This window comes from Bombus huntii, chromosome 2 (assembly GCF_024542735.1).
Source record: "Bombus huntii isolate Logan2020A chromosome 2, iyBomHunt1.1, whole genome shotgun sequence".
Lineage (NCBI taxonomy): Eukaryota > Metazoa > Arthropoda > Insecta > Hymenoptera > Apidae > Bombus > Bombus huntii.
This window is the reverse complement of record NC_066239.1, coordinates 20,983,751-21,003,452: the sequence shown is the minus strand read 5'-3', so window position 1 is coordinate 21,003,452 and position 19,702 is coordinate 20,983,751. Positions and strand designations below refer to the sequence as shown.

At 36.8% G+C, this 19,702-nt stretch overlaps 3 protein-coding genes across 11 annotated transcripts in view; 1 reads left to right on the top strand and 2 right to left on the bottom strand.

The window, feature by feature from the left end:
- Positions 1-265: 265 nt before the first annotated feature.
- LOC126875232 (A disintegrin and metalloproteinase with thrombospondin motifs adt-2) lies at positions 266-2,016 on the bottom strand. Its single transcript, XM_050638046.1, has 2 exons — positions 732-2,016; positions 266-537 (listed from the first exon to the last, which is right to left on the bottom strand). Exons 1-2 carry the CDS (start codon positions 934-936, stop codon positions 341-343), a joined length of 402 nt encoding a protein of 133 aa, XP_050494003.1. The 5' UTR covers positions 937-2,016; the 3' UTR covers positions 266-340.
- Positions 2,017-2,158: 142 nt separating this feature from the next.
- LOC126875173 (transcription initiation factor TFIID subunit 11) lies at positions 2,159-13,767 on the bottom strand. Of its 4 annotated transcripts, none has more exons than XM_050637943.1 (6): positions 13,414-13,767; positions 3,293-3,493; positions 2,954-3,222; positions 2,771-2,858; positions 2,599-2,695; positions 2,159-2,521 (listed from the first exon to the last, which is right to left on the bottom strand). In XM_050637943.1, the coding sequence occupies exons 2-6, from the start codon at positions 3,434-3,436 to the stop codon at positions 2,388-2,390; spliced, it is 732 nt and encodes a 243-aa protein (XP_050493900.1). In that variant the 5' UTR covers positions 3,437-3,493; positions 13,414-13,767; the 3' UTR covers positions 2,159-2,387. The 4 variants fall into 4 exon arrangements, with proteins under 4 accessions (XP_050493900.1, XP_050493890.1, XP_050493870.1 ...); XM_050637933.1 differs by lacking the exon at positions 13,414-13,767 and adding an exon at positions 3,766-3,934 and having other exon boundaries at positions 3,293-3,582; XM_050637913.1 differs by lacking the exon at positions 13,414-13,767 and adding an exon at positions 3,766-3,933.
- LOC126874796 (serine/threonine-protein kinase tricornered) overlaps positions 4,534-19,702 on the top strand; it is a 45,426-nt gene continuing 30,257 nt past the window's right edge. Inside the window, exons 1-2 of one of the 6 annotated variants that reach the window (XM_050637258.1) lie at positions 4,534-4,980; positions 8,043-8,176. In XM_050637258.1, coding sequence (XP_050493215.1) covers positions 4,979-4,980; positions 8,043-8,176 — 136 coding nt within the window. In that variant the 5' untranslated portion in view covers positions 4,534-4,978. Of the gene's footprint in view, positions 5,149-7,701; positions 7,821-8,042; positions 8,177-14,078; positions 16,240-19,702 lie in introns of those variants that run through there. The other 5 variants (XM_050637286.1, XM_050637255.1, XM_050637239.1 and 2 more) reach the window with 5 other exon arrangements.

Genomic DNA, 19,702 nt, shown 5'->3' with positions numbered 1-19,702 from the left:
ACAAATGTGCTATAATAATTTCGTAAGGTATCGCAGATATATGTACGTAAACTGTACTAAAATGTGTAATATCTTTCACTTTTTTAATAGAGCGGAAATACCAAAGCAAAGAATGGAAAAATAGAAATTTATCGATAAATAGCAGCAAATAATACAGACAGAAATACCACTGATTATTACATCTATTAAATATAATGTGTAAAATTTAGTTAAAGTTAAATACAATTTCATTGAAGAAAAAGGTTCATTTCAATTGAATATAGAATTAAAGTCAAAATCTTATGTTCGTATTTCTGTATAAACTTAAAATATAACAATGTATTCTCTATTTTTAATAAAACTATTTGGATTTAATGCCAAGCCACTGAAGAATATCTTTAGAATCACAATTTTTTAAACGGCATGTTTTTATTTGTGCTCTCTTTAATCCTTTTATGCAATGTTCTGCTGAACAATGACGCCAACGAACTTGACGACCACTTCCGCATGTTACACTGCATATACTCCAATTGCTCCAGTCATCCCACAATTCACTATCTATAATATTTGAAAAATGATTTATTTTGTTAATAAAAAAATTTTATCTTTAAAATAGATTAATAATAGATTTATATATACATATATAATAGATATATAATAAATTGATTGATTAAAAATAATAGATATTAAGTACATATTAGGTACGTTTGGAAGTGCATAAATCTAACTGAATAACTTCCTTGTTTACTTACTATTTTCAGTAGGATGTCCAATATACTTCAATAAGTTAGTTTGTTCCTTTTCATGTAACTCCACACTCATTGTAGGATTTTCATAAAGCATTTTATTTAAATAACTAAGTAATTTGCGCCGACGGTTTGTTAGAGTTTTACAGTAAAATGGACTATGATAACATCCTTTATCATTTCGCTGTGGTATTATTTGACCAAACTGCATCCAACGTATATTAAATGAATATCTATTTCAAATTATATGAATTGCATACTCATTTAAGTAACTGACTTTTACATATCTGAACTTTTTGTTATTAAACCCAAGAACATACAGATTAATTTTCTTTTTAGTATCTGCCTGAACTTTTTGTAAGACATTTAATTCAGCAGAGAAAAGGCTGACCTCTTGATTATCGTACATACTAATTTCATAAACTTAATGTTAAGTCTCATAATTAGTATAACAACGTAATCAGTGGACAATAAACAATTGTAAAACATACGTGGGTTGATATAATTTTTGCAATATAAAAGAAATATTATTACCATTCATGAATTGCATTAGCATTCAAAGAATTTGAATTAAACGTTAGAGTATTTTCCTTTGATTTAAAGGTATACAACTCTCCAAATTTAATACCGTTATCAGACTTCTCTAAAATAATGCATACTAATAACAACGTAGGTAATAAATACATAGTACATTAATCGCTCACAATGCTTCATCAGTTAAATGAAATTATGCATTAATAAGTCAAATTGATTAAAAGTAATATCAATGATAAAATAAATCACATTTTATCTGACAGTTTCACCTATATATGCAGGATATGTGATAGTTGTATATACATATAGTATATTTAGTTAGTTAAAATAAAACAATTGACTGTGTTCATCAATTACTACTACTAAGAAGTATTAAAAGCCAGAAAATAGCAATATGAAAGATGCTATCACATATCAATATTATAAATACTAATTAATATTTAAAAGAGGTATAATATAATGCAACTATTATTTTACTTATTGAAATATGTTTGCATAATAAAAATATTTTGTGATTAAATTGATATAAAAATATAAAAATAATATGTTTATTGATGAATTTGATTTCTCCTAATTTAGCAAATAAGACAATATAAATGTGAAATATTTTATCTTTAATTTCTTTAATAATTCGTATCTAATTAAAAAAAAAATACATAAAATTGTACGTTATCTTTACATAATTATTAATTTATCCATTTCACGTTGTTATATTTGGATATTTTTTTGTGATTATTTATTCTCTTCATAACTTGAAACTAGTTTAAACATAAATATATCAATCCTGGCACGCTACTGTAAAATTTCGTTTGATAATACCAAACGATGGTAGAAGATAGAGAAACGTGAGAAAGCCATTTTGACGGAAATAATACTAATAATATAAAACAATTATAAAATTATATAATCAATAGCAAAAATTTATTTTATGTTGTTAACTGTATGTCTCACTCCGTGTGTGCATGTATGAGAAGCTGTATTTGTTCTCATTCGAATAACTTTCTGTATAGGTATTAATACATCGTGTATATATCACACCTTTTTATACAAAAATATTTACTCAACTTTTTAACCTATTAAAGACATTTGTTTTAAATCACAGTTTTAAATAATTATGCTAAAGAATACTTATAATCGGAAGAATGTTTTATTAGCACGACCATTTGGAATTTGTCCTTGAAGTCTTAATCTTCTAACTGCTTCTCTTAAATGTTTCGGTTGTAAAGGACCTGATTCCTGATGAGCTTCCATAACGTCAAGAGCTAATTTAATAATCATATTTGAATTAAAGGAAATAGTTTAACTCATTAGAGATGTTAACAGAAGATTTAAGTATCACCTTCTTCTACTATTTCTCCAACAAACACTTTTGCAATACCAGACATAGCAATGACCACATTCTGTGACACTGAACAACCTGTTATAGTTTGCATGATCTGGAATATGGCATATAATTTATGAAATACATTTAAAAAAACATAGTATAAAAAATGTAAGAGAAAAATAATTACTCTTTTTATCGCAGCTTTTGGAAAAGCTGCTCTTCTATACATTTCATATCTGTCCAATTGATCCTCCGTAAAATTTGACACTAGTACTCTTTGAAGAAAAAGAAATATTTTATCTATGTATAAAATAATATATATTCTGCAGAATATACATATTCAAAAACTGCAAAAAATTTAAGTACATACTGCATCCTTTCTCTTTCTTCTTCTTCTAATTCTTTTTTACTTTTCTCTTTACTTTCTCTTCTTTCCTTAACACTTGTTGGATTTGCATGAGGCAATACTATGTCATTTTCAAATATATCTTCCCTAGCTTGTTCTTCTTCTTTACTTTCAATTTCATGTTTAACAATTTCCAATTGATCTTCCAATTCTGTGACTTCGTCGCATAACAAATTACTTTCTATTTCTTCTCCATCCGACTGTGACTGTGAACTCATTGCATCAAATTCTACCTAATATTATGAATAAATAAACGAACAAATGAAAATATTAGCTTAGCGATATAGCATCCTACTGACATACCTTAACTTGTATATTATCAACATCCACCGTTTCTACATCTTTGATTACAGAATCTTGCGAAGAACTAACTTTTTCTTCCTTTTCCTCAACATCTACATGCTCGCTTTCATTTCCAGAGTCTTCTTTTCCAAATATATTATCCATAATGTAATAAGATATATAGAATTACAAATATTATAAATTTAGGGCTTCTCAATCATTCTAAAAATTAAAAATTTCTTGTATTTGTCTTTGGTTTAGGAGTAGGTTTTGTATTTGTTTAGGTTTTTTATAACTAATTCTCCTATATCCTATAAAAATATATTATTTTAGGTTAGATTAAATATTATAATAATCACCTTATGAAAAGTTTAATCTAAGTATTTAATTAACAAGCATAACTTAATAAATAGCTTATAAAAAACTTTGTAAATCTATGCACGTTTTGCAACAATGGTATTTAATACCCTAATGTGATGTATAAAAAACGTTACCTTGTATAAGCACTATTTATGGTTTAATTCAAACAAACCCGCCATACTTTTCAATAGATAGGACGTAGAATATCAAAAAATTACATATTAATTTAATAGTATAGATCATGAAATACGCAATAAACTCGAGAACGTAACCTTTTTTCTTATTAAATAATTTTATACAATTTTTGCTAATCTTTTATTATTTCAATCTGTAACAAAAATATTTGTCTACAGAAAAATATAATTAAATATTATAATAATAAGTTGTGTAAGATTTAGCACGAATATAGAATAAATGTTTTCTCTCCGAATTATTGAATTATCAACTCTAATAATATAAATTGCATTATAACGATGAAAATATCGCGTTTATTCTTATACACGAAAAATAAAATAATTGAACTAAAAGTTTTGATTTTTCGTTAAATCTATAAATATATATTTGTATAAAAAGATTTCAATTATTTGAAATGTTTCGAAGCGAGTCAAAGTATAAGGAAGTCTAATTCAAATTGATCCAGGCATATTGAGCCACACGTGTTTCTCATTTTTCAAACACAAACGAATTTATACCATTGAAAAATGTAAAACTGGAGAAAAGTAAAATTTTAGAAAAGTAACATCTATGTGATATATCGCTATGAAAATTCTATAGAAAAAAGCTCAGATGCGAAATGCATATATATTTCATTGTTCAATGGGAATATTTTTAGGAATTAAAAGACGCGAGGCATCGCAACGTGGCGCCAGCTGGTGGCTAAGTAAAATTTAGTCGACAGTGTCGCGACGCCGCGACGTATTTGTCAATACCAGATCGTATTCACGATTTTCATAGTTTGTTGGTGTTCACAAAAAGGTATCGCGCGATTTTATCAAGGCAAGTGACTTGAGTGATTGAAGTAAAAAGAAATTTAATATTGGATACGAATCAATAGATAATTGAACTGAAAAGTAAAGGGTACTCGGCGCGGGGAAAAGGGATATCGAGAACTGGCCGGAACTCGGGACGATAGCTGGTGGCTCGGTAGGTCTGTAGTCTGTAACTCGGCCGAGTATATTGTCTATCTTATTCGAGGGCCGAGGGGAGAGCGGTGGTGAGTGAGTGGAATACAGTGAAATATCAAAGATCGAGAGTAACATCGTCGGCAAAGAGTTGACTCGATTCTAACGTCGAAGCATCGAATACCGGGCCTACGAATGCAGTTTCAAGACGGAGTCGCGTATTAAGATGTGAGTACGGTGTGTCTTGGAAAATACACGGCGTTCGTTGCGTACCGGATTTCACGAGAAAATTATGGCGAAAGGAGAAGAAAGGGTTTCGTTGCCAGCGAGCATTGCATCCGTCGCGACAGCTCTTCATCGAGCATAAGACAGTGGAAAAGATTGTCCTCGTAGACGGTATGAAAAACTGCCGATACAAGCAGAAAATATTGTAAATTTACATTGAATTTTGCACAATACATAACCCTTTGTGTATGTTCGCGCTTAATCCGCACACACGTCTCTTCATACGCATACTATCATGCGCTTTATCAACAATGTCATTCTAAACTTTTGTGCTAACACATCTATGTATATATATAGGATAACACATCTATGTATATATGTGATAGGAACGCCAGTGAAAAACCGGTCTCGTCTTTTCAAAAGCACCGCGACTTCTCGTTCCTTGATCTCGTTCTTCCACGGAAACGTCATTCTCGTCGTTTCGGTTTCAAATTTTATTTTATCAACCTTCATTTTTCAATCGTCTGTACCATTGCTAAAAATACATTCGATTGCCAACAGACGTTTCTTGTTTTATTTTTTTCTTTTTTTTATTTTTTTTACAAAAGCTACGCTATAACACACAAACCTCGTTATCCGTAAGATGAACTGCCCTCTCCATATCTTCTTCGTAATTTCCATATTTGAACGTATTCATTTTCATACCATTTTTACGTTGCAGAGAATCTGTTGCAAAAATGTTAATCTGCCTTTCTGTTACTTTGATGAAATCTCATTGATCGTAAAATTATTTTAGTGAAAGGAATTTCATTCTTGTTGATCTATTTTACGATATAAACATTCTTACTATGTCCTACTACTATTCTTACTAAGTACAAACAAGTTGCCCTTGTTGTCATATAGAAATTAAGGTGCCATCTAGATTATCGCAGATACCAGTCAGTTTTCATTCTATTCGTATCACCATATCTATTCAATCGTATAAATTCGACATTGAATACTATTCAAATATTTCTGATACGATATATTTTCAAGGAGAATTTTTTGAAGCGACATCGCTCGTTTCGGAGCGATGCTCGCCATTCCGAAGGGATGTGCGATTTGAACGTACGGATTTAGTTCGAAGGTATTACATTTACGTAGAGGCACGCGTAAAGGGAGCGGCTGAAACTAAAGGTAGAGACGTAGAGAGACGGTCGTTGGCCGAAGGAGAAACGACCCGGCGAGTCTTGCTCGAATCAACGGAGAAGAGCCTGTTTCGCTACATAGGGAACACGTATCTTTGTCGCGGTTGCCTCTGTTCAACCTGCTAGCCTTTCGAACCAAGCTTCGCGAGCAAACGATAACGTTGCTTTACCACGCGAACCAACCTATATACATATCTACTTTTTTCAATTTGTTCGTAGTTGATTGAATTTTCGCTAATTCCGTGGCGTACGGTTTCCGTCGAGACGACGATGTACACGAAATAACGCGCAATTTTTCTTCGATTGGGATTGCAACCACGCCATCAGCCCGTGCACAAATTGTGTAAAAGTATTAAGTTACAAATGAATTTCGGATCTCGTTGAGAAACGGCGTTTGCATATTGGAACTGCGTATGTATGTATATACGAAGTAATGCCGTAGATGTGAAAGAAGCATTGCGATTTGCGACATGAAAACTCGACGAGCAAAGCACATAGTCACGTGCGAGATATAGAATATGTGTTTACGGCGATCGGCATTGCAGAGGTCAATATACCGTTAGAGACACCGCGATATTCTCCTCTCTTTCTTATTTCGTTGAACGCGTCATATCGCGCCAACTTACCAATCCACGTCTTTCATTTTCTTTTTTTTTTTTTTTTTTTTTTTTAGCGCAAATTTGTCTTATCGTACGAATGCGTTATTAGATAGTACATGATACGATACGATCGTTAGCACTCGGATTTCCTTTTCTCTTCCTCTTCAACCGAAAGTTTTCCAGGACAAACTTCCTTTTCAACCGATACATCGTTATTTGCATCTACCCGACTTTCGATTTTATCCTCTGTTTACAAAGATCAGAGGTTGTTACCTTGAAAGACTATAGAAACAAAATTTTAAGGAAATGGATATTTTTAATTAGAAATTATACGCGTCGAAACAGGATCGTGCCGGTGATAAATTAAGTCGTGTCGCGACAGATAAATGATAAATGGTCGATACCCGATACTTTACAACGACTCCTTACAAGTCTCGATGTATTTGCATTGTATTAACATTTCGACGTTAAATCAGTGACGTTACACAATGTTTATATACATATTGTTTTCTAAAATTAACACGATAGAGCTTGGTTACTTAAATGTGACATCGTGTCACGGGTGTATCGATCGAGGACAATATTTACTCGATGTTTACAAAGTCTCTTATTATGCACAGTTCTGTCATCAAACACCTGAGATTATATTGGAATTAGCAACGAAAATAGAGGATCGTACAACGCGCTAACGACAAAGACACGTTTACGCGCATCTCTCTTCCTTACGTTGTTCGATATCAATGAGTTTCAAGTTACACGCGACGCTACGATTAAACGTGAATGTTGGTTTACGCGAATTCGCGCTCGTAACGCTTTACAGTTTGACTAACATCGGGTCCTTGACTCTGCCGCTCCAAGTAAAACCAAGTTTTACGTAAGCACTTTCCATCTGCAAAGGTACGAAAGCGATTGGTGAAAAATGCTGTCTCGGCTGGAAATTCGATTGCTTAGAAATGTCGCTCTATTTCGAGGAATATATACATATATATATGTGTGGAGGATTGACGCAAATATTCCCCAGCTTTTTCTTCATTCGTGTGCAAAGATCAAGGGAAAGGTATATATTAGCCAACACATATCGTGTGATCGATATTGAACTTTTTTCCCATAAAATTGTACTTTATTTATGCACCGGATAACAATAACGGGTTTTGCGTAGTTTGATCGTTAACATTCAAATTGCAATTGCCGTACATAAACAGCGACTATTTTCAAGTACTCGTAGGAAAAGCACACTGACGCGAAGAACGATAAAGTTCTGAATGTCTTTATTCTGCAGGTGCGAAGAGGCTACAGAAGTGGAGACGCATCATCAGCAAACGGCAGCAACAACGATGGGCGTCGCCGAGGATGAGACACCGTCCTCTTTGACTTCTCATCCTAACCCTAACGTTAACAACTCCAACCAAGAAGGTACGTGTCAGAATTGCGAGGTTTGTGGAAATAAGAAGGATTTACCGCGCCTATGTGCATATACCGAGATATAGATAAATGCCAAATATAAACGCTACGTATAAATGAAATTCGTGAAATACGGTGCTATTCGCACGATCGGATTATTTTTGAGTCGTACAGCATCGAAGATATAAGTCGGTAGAAGTATAACGATAGAAGGATAATTACGTTTAAGAAGTTTTATATCTTTCTTCATCGCAATCGACATTGGCCACGCTTCGTGTTAATCTTGCACGTTCTCGCCTTTTAAGTTGAAACAAAGCTAAGAAGCAAAACGCGCGCTCGTTAATTCGTTTAATTATGATAACACGGAAGCACCGTGGAAAGTCTCGATGCGACAGAACTGTACGCTGCCATTTCTCACCCAACCATCGCCGTATTAAATTTAAAGATCTTTATCCTTTCCTTGTCTCTTCTCTATTATTAACGTACGTTTCGGTTTCGGTTTCGGTTTCGGTTTCGGTTTCGCCTTTGGTTACTCTGAATGCACAGAAACACATTGTTTCGCCTTTATAAAATATCGTTTGCGTATAAATAAAAAGCCTTTCTCGAATCATCGCGATTATTTTCTTAATTCCAACATATTCGTAACAATAGACAAACGTTTACGGGTGTTGTTGCATCGACTCGCCTTCTGAAAGAACAAGGCTTCGAAGGTCGACGAGTCTCGAATAAATAAAACCTCTTTTACGGCGTAGCTACGTCCAAATAGTATTATCGTTTTTACTTAGGATTCGTGGTTCTTACGAAAACAGCTACGTACATATGTAGATGAGCATAAAGGTAATCTTTGTGGCTATTGTGTGTGCTACTTTACGTCGAACGGACGGTGCGTTACAATGGATACAAGTTCTACGCAGAATAGTCAGAACAGGACAGAATGATTCATCGGCGAATTTTTTTACAGCAATCGCCTAAACGATTTCCATGTCATGTTAAAATGTTTTCTACGATGTTTTTATAATTCCAAACGGTTTGCATTCTCATTGGCTATTATCTTTTTCGTCTGATATCGAAATTGTAAAACGTAGAGGTAGAGATTATAAAATTGTAGCGATTATAAAGTATTAAGATAAGCTATAAAGATTTAAAAAAGTAATTCGTTATGATCTTTTTCTGTACACACACGTACGTATACCGTTCAATACGATAAACGGTAGTACGTACGAGGATAACTAAATCAAAGGTACAACTATTATAGCGTTTTTTCTATTTCTTATCTTGTGTTCTAGAAGAAAAGGTAGGTAGATAAGTAAATTATTCTTATCGTTATTTAGCCGAACACTACAACCATGACTAACGAAATGATCGTTACCAGACTACTACATTTTTTTCGACAAACCAGTTGAAAATTGCTTCGTATCGCGTGACCATTCTGCTTGGTTCGTTCATCGATCGCTGTGTTCTATACATTGGTAGAGCCGTTTCTAAACTGACACGAACAGACGCATGAGAATTTCCAGGCATATATGTAGGTATATACGTACGCGCCATGTGAATTTTATGCGACGAAAGACATTTATTATCTAAATTGATTTACTAACTACAGGTTTCAATTTCAAATTCTATTTCTATTGTTTTACGAATCCGGGCGACCGATCTTTCGAGCGAAATTCAAGCTGGTCATACGATATGTGAGAAAGTTGGACGCACTCGGTCCAATAAAACCTAGGAACGAATTTTTATTTATTTACACGCTTCTACTACTTTATCATCGTAATAATTCCTTTCTTTAAACGAAAATACTTTTTCAGCATCTCCGCGACAGATCGACACTGTCGCTAACATAGCATCTGTTTCGTTAAAGCAAATATCATTAAGGAAAAGGGTATTTCGGTTAAATCTTTTCGTTCATATCGATTGCTTAAATACAAGAAGGTTGAAATTCGTAACGTTGAGATAAAGTTATCGATATGTATGTATATTTACGTTTACGCTTCTTTAGAAGGACAAAGAAAATCCATTATACGACGATGCCAACTTTATCTCTTTGTCGCTATTTTTCTTTACTGTAAGCAGATTTTACTCCATTTAATTCCGGGCATATATATTTTGTATATTTAATTATATGTATGTATACGTGTTTATTCTCTATTGTAAAATTTATCTTGTAATGTATTCTTTCAAAAGAAGACAGGGAGAAAACAGTCGCAAGAAACAAGTATTCTTTGTGCCGTGCGACGTATAATTTGTTGTGTAAGGACTATTGTTTTCACAATTTCTATGGTAAAAAAGGAAAGTGTGTAGCTTCCCGTAAATCTTCCCTATAATACGCGGAAATGATTTCATTGCTAGGAGTTTCCGTCGTAGACGAGTCATGATTTTCTTCGACAATCCACAGAATTTAAGGAAGGGAAGCGGGAAAAAAATCTCCCTATCATGCTTTTCTATACATGTGTTATATTATTTTTTATCTTTAAAATTTTGCGTTCCATCGGAATATCATATTTTTCAATTTTTGCGAGATAAAATAAAGGACGAAAGAAATGTTTCGATCGTAAATACCAGATTTGAAAAGCATTATCCGTCGGGCACGATCGTTCGCTGTCGCTGGTTAATGGTTGGTAACGTAGGTACCTTCGAATGGCGAGCAACAAGGTACGCTTGTTCGCGTAGTGCCTGGTTGCACGAAAATTACTAAAATCTTTGACGTAGTCTAGCATTGTTGATTCCTACTACTGTTGTTACTACGCGCACCTTCCAACTACTGTGTTAACGTTATTAGAGTGGAAATCCTGCTTGGATGTATTTACATGATCGCTCTACCGATTCAGCTTTTTCATAAAAATTACCCACCTCTGTCTATGCATTGTTGTAACTTACGTCATTTTCAAGATTTTAAAGTAGACAATATAGTTATATTCTATTTACAAATATTTTCAAATCTCGAAGTCTTTATTTTTACGGTATGATACGATCGGATCTGACGATATAAATTTTTAAATCGCCGAAATTTGAATTGGCGATCGTTATCTGACTAGTTCGGTAAATCCCTAACAGTTGCGAGTAATTGACAAATTTGTGAGTTGGTATTCGATTTAGCGGAGAAAGTACGACGATAATCGCGTTATACCGTCGATTACACGATATATATTCTTAATTCGTAAGCTAGCAGTTCCGCAATATTTTCACCTGGTATGCGACACGTAGTGGAGCACTGCAGTATTTTAGTTAGGTCGAACTGCGCTTTGAACCGTTGCCAACAACGTCTTTCTCTTTGTCATCCTGGTTTTTCCTCCTCGTCGTTCGAACCTTCTGTAACCTCGCCTTTGTATTCGTTTCACCTATGGGTATTCTAGGTCAAGTGTGTATTTTAATGATCACCAGTATTAACGAAGATATTTTTCCAAGTTACACGATACACGGGAATCGAATAGAAGTCATGTACCCTATGCTGACGATCTTCGCAACATATTACGCTGCGACATTTCTGCTTACAAAGGTAGGGACACTTACGCAATGAAATGAATTTTTTACGTATCTCGTCTGTGACAAATAATCCAGAATATCAATATGTTACTTTCTTCCACGAGAACAAACGATACGGAGGATCGGACGGTTCGACGATCTCATCGGTGTATATACGTAATTCCTTTCCTCGCCTTTGCTCAAAGTTAGCCATTGTCGAGCGATCAAAGGGAAGTGGAAAGATTTCAAGTTAGAGCAGTAGAATTCGGACGAGGTAAAGTTGTTGAAAGAAACTACAAGACTAAACAAAATACATTAGCGACGCGTTAGAACAAGTATCGCCCTCTTTATGAAGTTTACTCGTACGTACAGAAACGGAAATTCCCGAAGTTATCCGCATACGGAGGGCACTGTCCTTATTGCGTTGCATAACTTACGCTCATTACGGAATCCTCGGTGGCGCCTCTATTTTTATGCAGAGTATACCGTACCCGTACCGGCAACCGTTTTACGATTTATTACTGGGATCTCTGTGTCAGTCGCACCTCATGACTGACGATGCCAATCAACATCCGCGCTAGACATCTAGATTTTCCTCTCTCTTTAAACGTAAATGCATATTCGATAATAGATGTTTATCGACATCTCTCAGGATTCTTGGTAGAAAATCGTATAAATTAATTTCATTGGCACGAAGCAATCTCCATGACCGATCTCGAAATACACACATACACGATCGGCCTATCGATTTAACGATAATTGCGTATTTTTACTGGTACATATTCGACCATATTTCCAGTCACTGGCAATACAAAATCTAAATAAAAATTCTGCGTAATGATAATATAAATTAAACAACGTCGACTCATTCGTTATAATCTTGAAAAACAGAAGAGAGTTAATGTTTTTAATCATCTTCGATTTAACGATACAATGTTTTGGTTTTTTACTTTGAATGTTTGTACAGCGTTTTACGATATCGAACGTATTTGAAAAATTTGACGCATTTACATTGCTATTGATAGGTGCTTCAAATGTCATTAATCAACGTGTATTATGTAATATTTCTTACTCCTCTTTCGTGTATGTTTCTCGATTAGGGTTTCGGCAGAAGCGACGAATTAAATGGAATTAAAATAATTAGTTCCCCTCTTAAATTATATCTGTGCCCATTGTGTTCAAGAGCTTTTGCAACTTACGAAAAATATAAACGAATAAAGAGGAAAGGAAAGAGGCGTGAAGTCTCAGTGAACTCGATCGGACACGCTTTCTGTTTTTACTTCGTCTCTAGAACGGGCGGTTACGCTCTTCGCCCGAATAATAAAGACGACTTTCCATTTTCAACGTAAACGATGTTCTGTTGAACGCAAAAAGAAATCGTTGGAAGACCCTTATGAAATCGCGTAGGTGGTTACATTGCATTTTTTCTGACTAATTATTCGCCAAGTTGCCTTTAAATAAAGGTTTTTAACGCGTAACGCACCAATCTTGAAAATCATTAGCGCTATCTTTGCCGCAAGTCCGATAATTTTCCAATACCTGAACTCTGGACATTTCGCTATTTGGTATAAGCTTTTAATAAGCTCGTTAGAATACGTGGAATATGTACGCTGGCGAGTATGAGTTAAACAAAAAGAACGATGAAGAATAAACACGTATGATAGATTTTCTGACGCGTTGTGGACGATTACGCGGCAATATATATATATATGTATCTACAAGTAAACAAGGGGGAACAGTTTGAGGGTGAGCGGCGAAAAGTCACGTTATGGAGATTACACACTTACAGAAGATCGTGGTTCTGTCCGACAGTCGCATTGCATCAGCTGAGTATCACGCGCTTATCCCTTTTACTCCAATTTTCCATGTTTTTCGCGTCTACCTTCGTTCGTCCATTCGTGCGTGGCTAGCCTACGAATCGCGTCCACGCTCGTAAGTACTTCTGTACACACGCGCGTCACATCCATCGTATCGCAATGTGGAAACACGTTCAACGTAAACGTCAGCACGGTGGAACACGACGACAACGTGTTGCTGTGCCGGAGAGCGGCAAGTTGTCGCAAATATACCTCCAGCTGTATTCGTTTCGACATTTCTGAACTGTATTCGTTAACAAAAGTGCAGTAAGAGTAACGAAGCTACGCGAGTAACGAAGAAGGAAGGAAAGAGAAGATAAAGAAACAGTTACGAAGTAGCGAGTGCGAGAGGGAGTTGACCGAAGAAAAAGTAGCGGCGTGGTGGGGCAGTTAGCGACAGTGTACCGGTAGTGGTAACGCGGGTGTCGCGGTGTTATGCCGTGGTGAAGGTATACGCGTGCATGGATACACGAACACGCACGCGGATCGAAAAGAGAAAGAAAATAAGAGGGAGGTAGAAGGAAGAAGGCCGGCAGTAGACAAGAGGAGTGGTAGAGGAGCACGAAGAAGCAAGTTGGCAGAGACAGCGTCGAGAGAAGTGGTGGTCGTGGTCGGTCGGTTGGTCGGTGGCAGTTCGAGTCTGTCGTCAGGTCGAGAGACGTGTGGTTAGAATCGACTCGTTGGCAACGTTCTCTCCGCGCTTCTACGTTTTCCTCCTTATCGCCGCTGAATTTCTCGCCAGCCGGATGAAATTGTGCAATCGAGGCCTACGTTCACGACGTCTCTCAATATGGGTTAAATGGTGTTTTTCGGACGTGACTCGACAAGATCGACGATCCGATTCTACCTGTTGTGCGCAAACTTCGATCGCCTGTGCATTTCCAAGTGAAAATTAGTGCGCGTATCGCGTAAGTTTTTGTCGGAACGCATCCTACCGATCGAACGACATTCGTTTATTCGTGTATTCGTTTCTCTTGCTCTACGTCCGGTACATAGTTCTGGGAGGGAATCGAAAGGAATATTGCTCGTTGCGAATAAAGAAGGAAAGAATAGGAGTGGCGGCAAGTTAGCTTATCGGAATCGAATGAACCGTATGCGTCGACGACGACGTCGAAGACGAGAACGACGGTAATACGTAGTCGCTGATGATAGCGCAACGAAACACGGATAATGCGGCAACTACGTGACCGACCGAGCAACGTTCGCCAGTGCGAGAGATCAATCTCGACCTCCAAACGCTTTGCCGACAGTGTAGTCTCCAAGAGTTTACGCTTCGGAGGGACAAGAAATATTCAGGAATGCCATCCTTTTCCCTATACATACTTGGAACGTACTGTGATGCCGCGATCGTAGGAAACTTTGTTCGTTCGATTCCTGCAAACGTCTACGAAAAGATTCTTACGTAGGTCCGCGAGAAACCGTTAATCGAGACTAGATTGGATCGAGCGAAGTAGGACAAAGTGCAATAATCCTACTTAAGGACAAATTCGTGCCGTGTATTTCTTCTATCTTTCCGATGCGCGGAAGATCAAGGATCTTCGGAAAGCGTTGTTTCGGATCGGGAACAAAAGTCGTTGCTTCGATCGATCGAGCGTTCGATTTTAAATACGCGTAGACTATTTTTCCTATCCGCATAATTTACCTGGATACTACCATTCCGCGGTAGAATAGTATTACTCAGAAAGGCTGCAATGAAAACTAAGTACCTTATAACGTACCAAATAAATCCAATAGGTCGTTCGTTTTGATAAGAATTTTAAGAAAACGTACATATTACGCGGGAGACGTCGGGAGAATTTACAAAGAACTAGTTAATCCGATGTGATTCGTCCTTTCCATTCCTCCGTATTCTCCGTATTACGTTTGCAGAAAAAATAAGAAAATCCGACGAAGATACGAATTCCGTTTGTCGTTCGACGGTAATCGACTGCATCGAACAGCAGAGAGGATCAGCAGCGAAGGAACAGCCATGACTTTGGATCGATCGGACGAGCAAGGGCGCATTTAGAATACAGAAAGAGTCGTCGAGGTATGTGCAACAAGTTAAGGGGAAGCACGTGACTGTTAGCTGCTAAAGCAAACATCCGAGCAACATAGATAAAGTTGGAAGCGACGACCGCGAAACTTGAGGTACGCGCGCGCACAAGAAAATATGTACCTATACTTGTACGTTCTCTTGCTGGCGACTCGCGAGAAAAAACTCGCTGGCCGAGTTTAAAGGAAACGTCGAACATCGAAATCGGCCGGTTGGTTATGAATTACACAAGTAAGAAAAAACTAGGAAAAACAAAAGGTGTACATTGAATTTCGTGATCGTACGTTGCCGAACTTATCGTCGATACACGCCTATGCCACGTCCTCCGAAACCATATAGGAAATTTGCTCGAGTTTCCTAAATAATCTTATCTTCGCGGAAGGGTGTAAAACCTTGAATGACTTTTCCATTCTGCGGGTTTGTCTTTCACTCGTCCGACGAGAGGACGAGACAAATGCCCGTCGCTTCGGAAGATTGGGTGCTGCACCCGGCTAAAATAACCAGTTCCATTACTACCGTCAAAGGTACCACTATCCAAAGCACTACCACAGCTTGGATGTCGCCGTACAGCAGAGCATCTCCGTCCGAACGTCCAACTTCCAACAACAACAACAATAATGGAGTTGTTATACTCGAAGGATGTAGACCACCTGCTGCCACCACCGCTAGAAGGTTTCTCAGGTGGTTCAGCAGACTTGGTCAACCGCCAATCGGAAAATCAGGTAAATTGGAAAGTGATCGTCAACCTTTCTTTTCTATCGCGTCAACGAATTAACAAACCTGTAACGAACTTTGCAATTTGCGATTTAGTTTTCATATTTCCTGTTCTCTTGATATTTTATCGTACGTATCTCGTCGTATGACGCGCGTTCGTTCTATTCTTGCTTCCTTGTTCCTACTTTCTATTTCATTCGTTCGAGGTACAATCGTGTAAAGGTAAACGATTGTAAAACGGTGTAAAAGAGACGAACTGGTCGAGAATTGGTATCGTCGATTTCTCGAAAGGGTGAATTCAACGCGAATAACAACTCGATGATTGAAATACCATCGGCAAATGATATTTTTTATTGAAAATTCTACACTTTTACGCATCGATATCTGTTTGCGTGGAGCAACGGTTAGTTCGATTCCACTGCAGTCAGACTAGCCGCGTTTGTACGTACGAGTACCTACTCGTAAAGAGCAAGATCGATGTTACTGCGTAATAACGTAAGTGTTTGAGTATAGTCGCGTCTTATTATAGTTAGCTGCGTGGTACTGTTAGTCATCGCAGGTGTTCCGTACACACGGCAATGGCCATTAATAAAAAGATCCTACTTACCAAGCAAATGTACACTTCACGACGGTAGCGGATAATTGAATAGGAATCGTACATGTACGATTATTAATACAAAAGCATTTCCATTAACTGTGATTTTCTACGACTCGTAACTCTCGATCTTTGTTTAAGGAAGGACCACACGAATTTTCTTTGTTCTTTCAATCTTTTCCTTCGTAACTCATAGCTACGTACTTACGACGATCGCTCGGAAAGTGATACCCGTTTACCCATAAAAGCCGTATAAAACGATGAAACGTGCTTGCAGAAGGTCGCACGATATTCCTATTTAAAATAAAAATTTCATCTATAAGTACTTAACCAGAGTCGTCGTAGTTCGATACGTTTAAAACGGCCATGCAAATTGAAAATCCCGCCGATAACGATTTACGTTTTCCCAATACTTGATACGCTCGTTCAAAAGCAATTCACCTTTTGAATCATCGAATTACGGCAGTTTACTGTAATAAGATTATATTCGAATTATTCGTAAGACGACGGGTGCGAGAGTTCAATACGTGTGGAGAAACTGTATGTGATCGTAAGTGTTTCGATCGTCCGTCTGTCATTACGAAAGACCCGAAGAAACGTGTCTGAGAATTCATTACGAGTGATGATCAGCGTATCAAACGATCCAACGATCCAACGATCCAGATTACCATCGTTTTTGCAAAATTGAAAGAGTTTCTGGACGAATAAGGCATGGCGGGAAAACAAGTGTTTGTCGAAGGTATACAGAAATTCGTCTCACGTTGCGACAAGTGTTGGAATACGAGTGGTAGTTGTATTGGAAAATATTTAATTATATATAATAAAACTACGCTCGTGTCGTTGTTATTTCAAAACGGGCATTACTTTCAGGACGATGCTTGTGTTGTTGAAACTATATTTCAGGAATCAACTTAATCGATTAACGGCAACGAAAGCGTTACGATATTTACAATAATATCAGAGATTGGAAAAGGAGTAGCCAACCCGGTGAATCGATTTCATTAATTAACGTCTTTCATCATCATTTTGAATTAGTTAATCGGCGTCGAATAAAATAACTTTTTTCAACCATACGTTTCTGCCAAGTATACGTACAATCTCTGCAACGATCAGTGTCAAGTTCCTGGTATTTAACGATGCGTCGAGTATTTGGTGCAATGTACTCGAGCTACCATGACGAACGCAGAATCGTATTAACGGGGCTTCCATTGTTTCCACGATCTTTCAACAGTCCATCTATACGTTTCTACAGCGTTTTTCTCTTATACGTAAGAGAAGCACCCTCGCTGTGTTCGCGCAGTGTTTACTCGAAGAACGTCACATCTCCTTCGTTCGTCTCGAAGTCGTTTTTGTCCGTTCCGATTAATCGTTGTTGGAAACTGAACCAAATTCAACGAAATTTGTATTAGAGTCAGACGAGCATCTTGATCTTCGTACAAATTTCTAATTCAAACCGTCGAGCTATGTGTATTAATCGATTACACAGAGTAGACGTATCGTCGAATTTAACTGTGACGATGTTTCCTTGAAACAAATGTGCATAACGCTGCCTAAAATAACGAGTGTTTCGTGAACAAAAGAAGATTATTCTTGAGATTCAAACTCCCCGGCAAACGTGGCACGACACGATAACTAGGCCGGAAAGAGGACGAACAGTAAACTTGATAAATAAACATTAGACTTGGTGTGCAAACCAGGTCGCGATCGTTGCTGGCAACGGCGTGTCGTAGAATTCGTAATAACCGCGTTCTCTGTTATGTCCTTTCTCTTTATAATCATGCACAATTAACAGGAAGCAAATAAGCAGTACGGTTCTGTCAGGTGTTGCCCGACTGTTTTTCGCTATTTAAGAAATACTGCGTTCAAAGGTGGAAAAATCATAAAATTCGCGCCTTCTAACGTATCCGTCAAGTACACGAAATTATTAATGCAAATGAATTTCGAATCTAGAACGAGTTATGGATAAGGAACGACGATGTCGAACGATAACAGAGTCGTACCATAGTCCGAGTTTCTAATTAGACTAATAAGCGAAAAACAAGTTACGTAAGATTGCCATTTATAATCGTCTTGATTGTTACATCTTATTTACTGGTAATGTATGCAGCAGTTTTATATCTATTTATTTACGTATTTCAACCGACCCGTTAGATATTTATCGATATCTATGGATATTCGCTATTTCAGACTAAACGTCGGTTAATAAGTCTTTAATTTATTTCACATTTTCTTTCGGTTTTTCATTTTTATCTATTTATAAATCGGTGTCAGCGACTTATTCATACTCGTTGTAAGTTTAAAACTTATTTTCAAGTTTCAGATTCTTTATACATACGTGTTATTTTTTTCTCGCGATCGGCGACGTTTAATTCAATTATCATCGAATATTCTGAAGCTTATAATCTTAGTCTATGGATTAGCCTAAGATATTCCAAGGAAAGTCTTGAGAAACGCAATTTTTTCGGTTAACGACGAAACAGAACATCGAACCAAATAGCTCTACTAGAAATTTACGACATTACCGTCTTCGTCGTCTGCAGCCTCGCGATACGTACGTCGTTTGAGCATCTTACCGGTTTTAATCACATTGCACGAAATATCAATCGATAAATCGATAAACATCCATCTGTCGATGAATTTTCTCAAACTTGCCGAGCAATTAACAACCTTCCGTACTTTGTACTTTGTCTCAATTCGTAATTGAATCGTAACTTACGATACTCAACGTAATGTTACATATTCTATACGAGATTCGTTACCATAGTCGGTTCATACGAGAAAGCCTAGAAGAGATTTTTCAACGATGTCGCGTTTACGCGTTGTGTAATTCTTAGCTTGTTTGCGCGTGGGTGAAACCGAGTATGTATGATGTATCA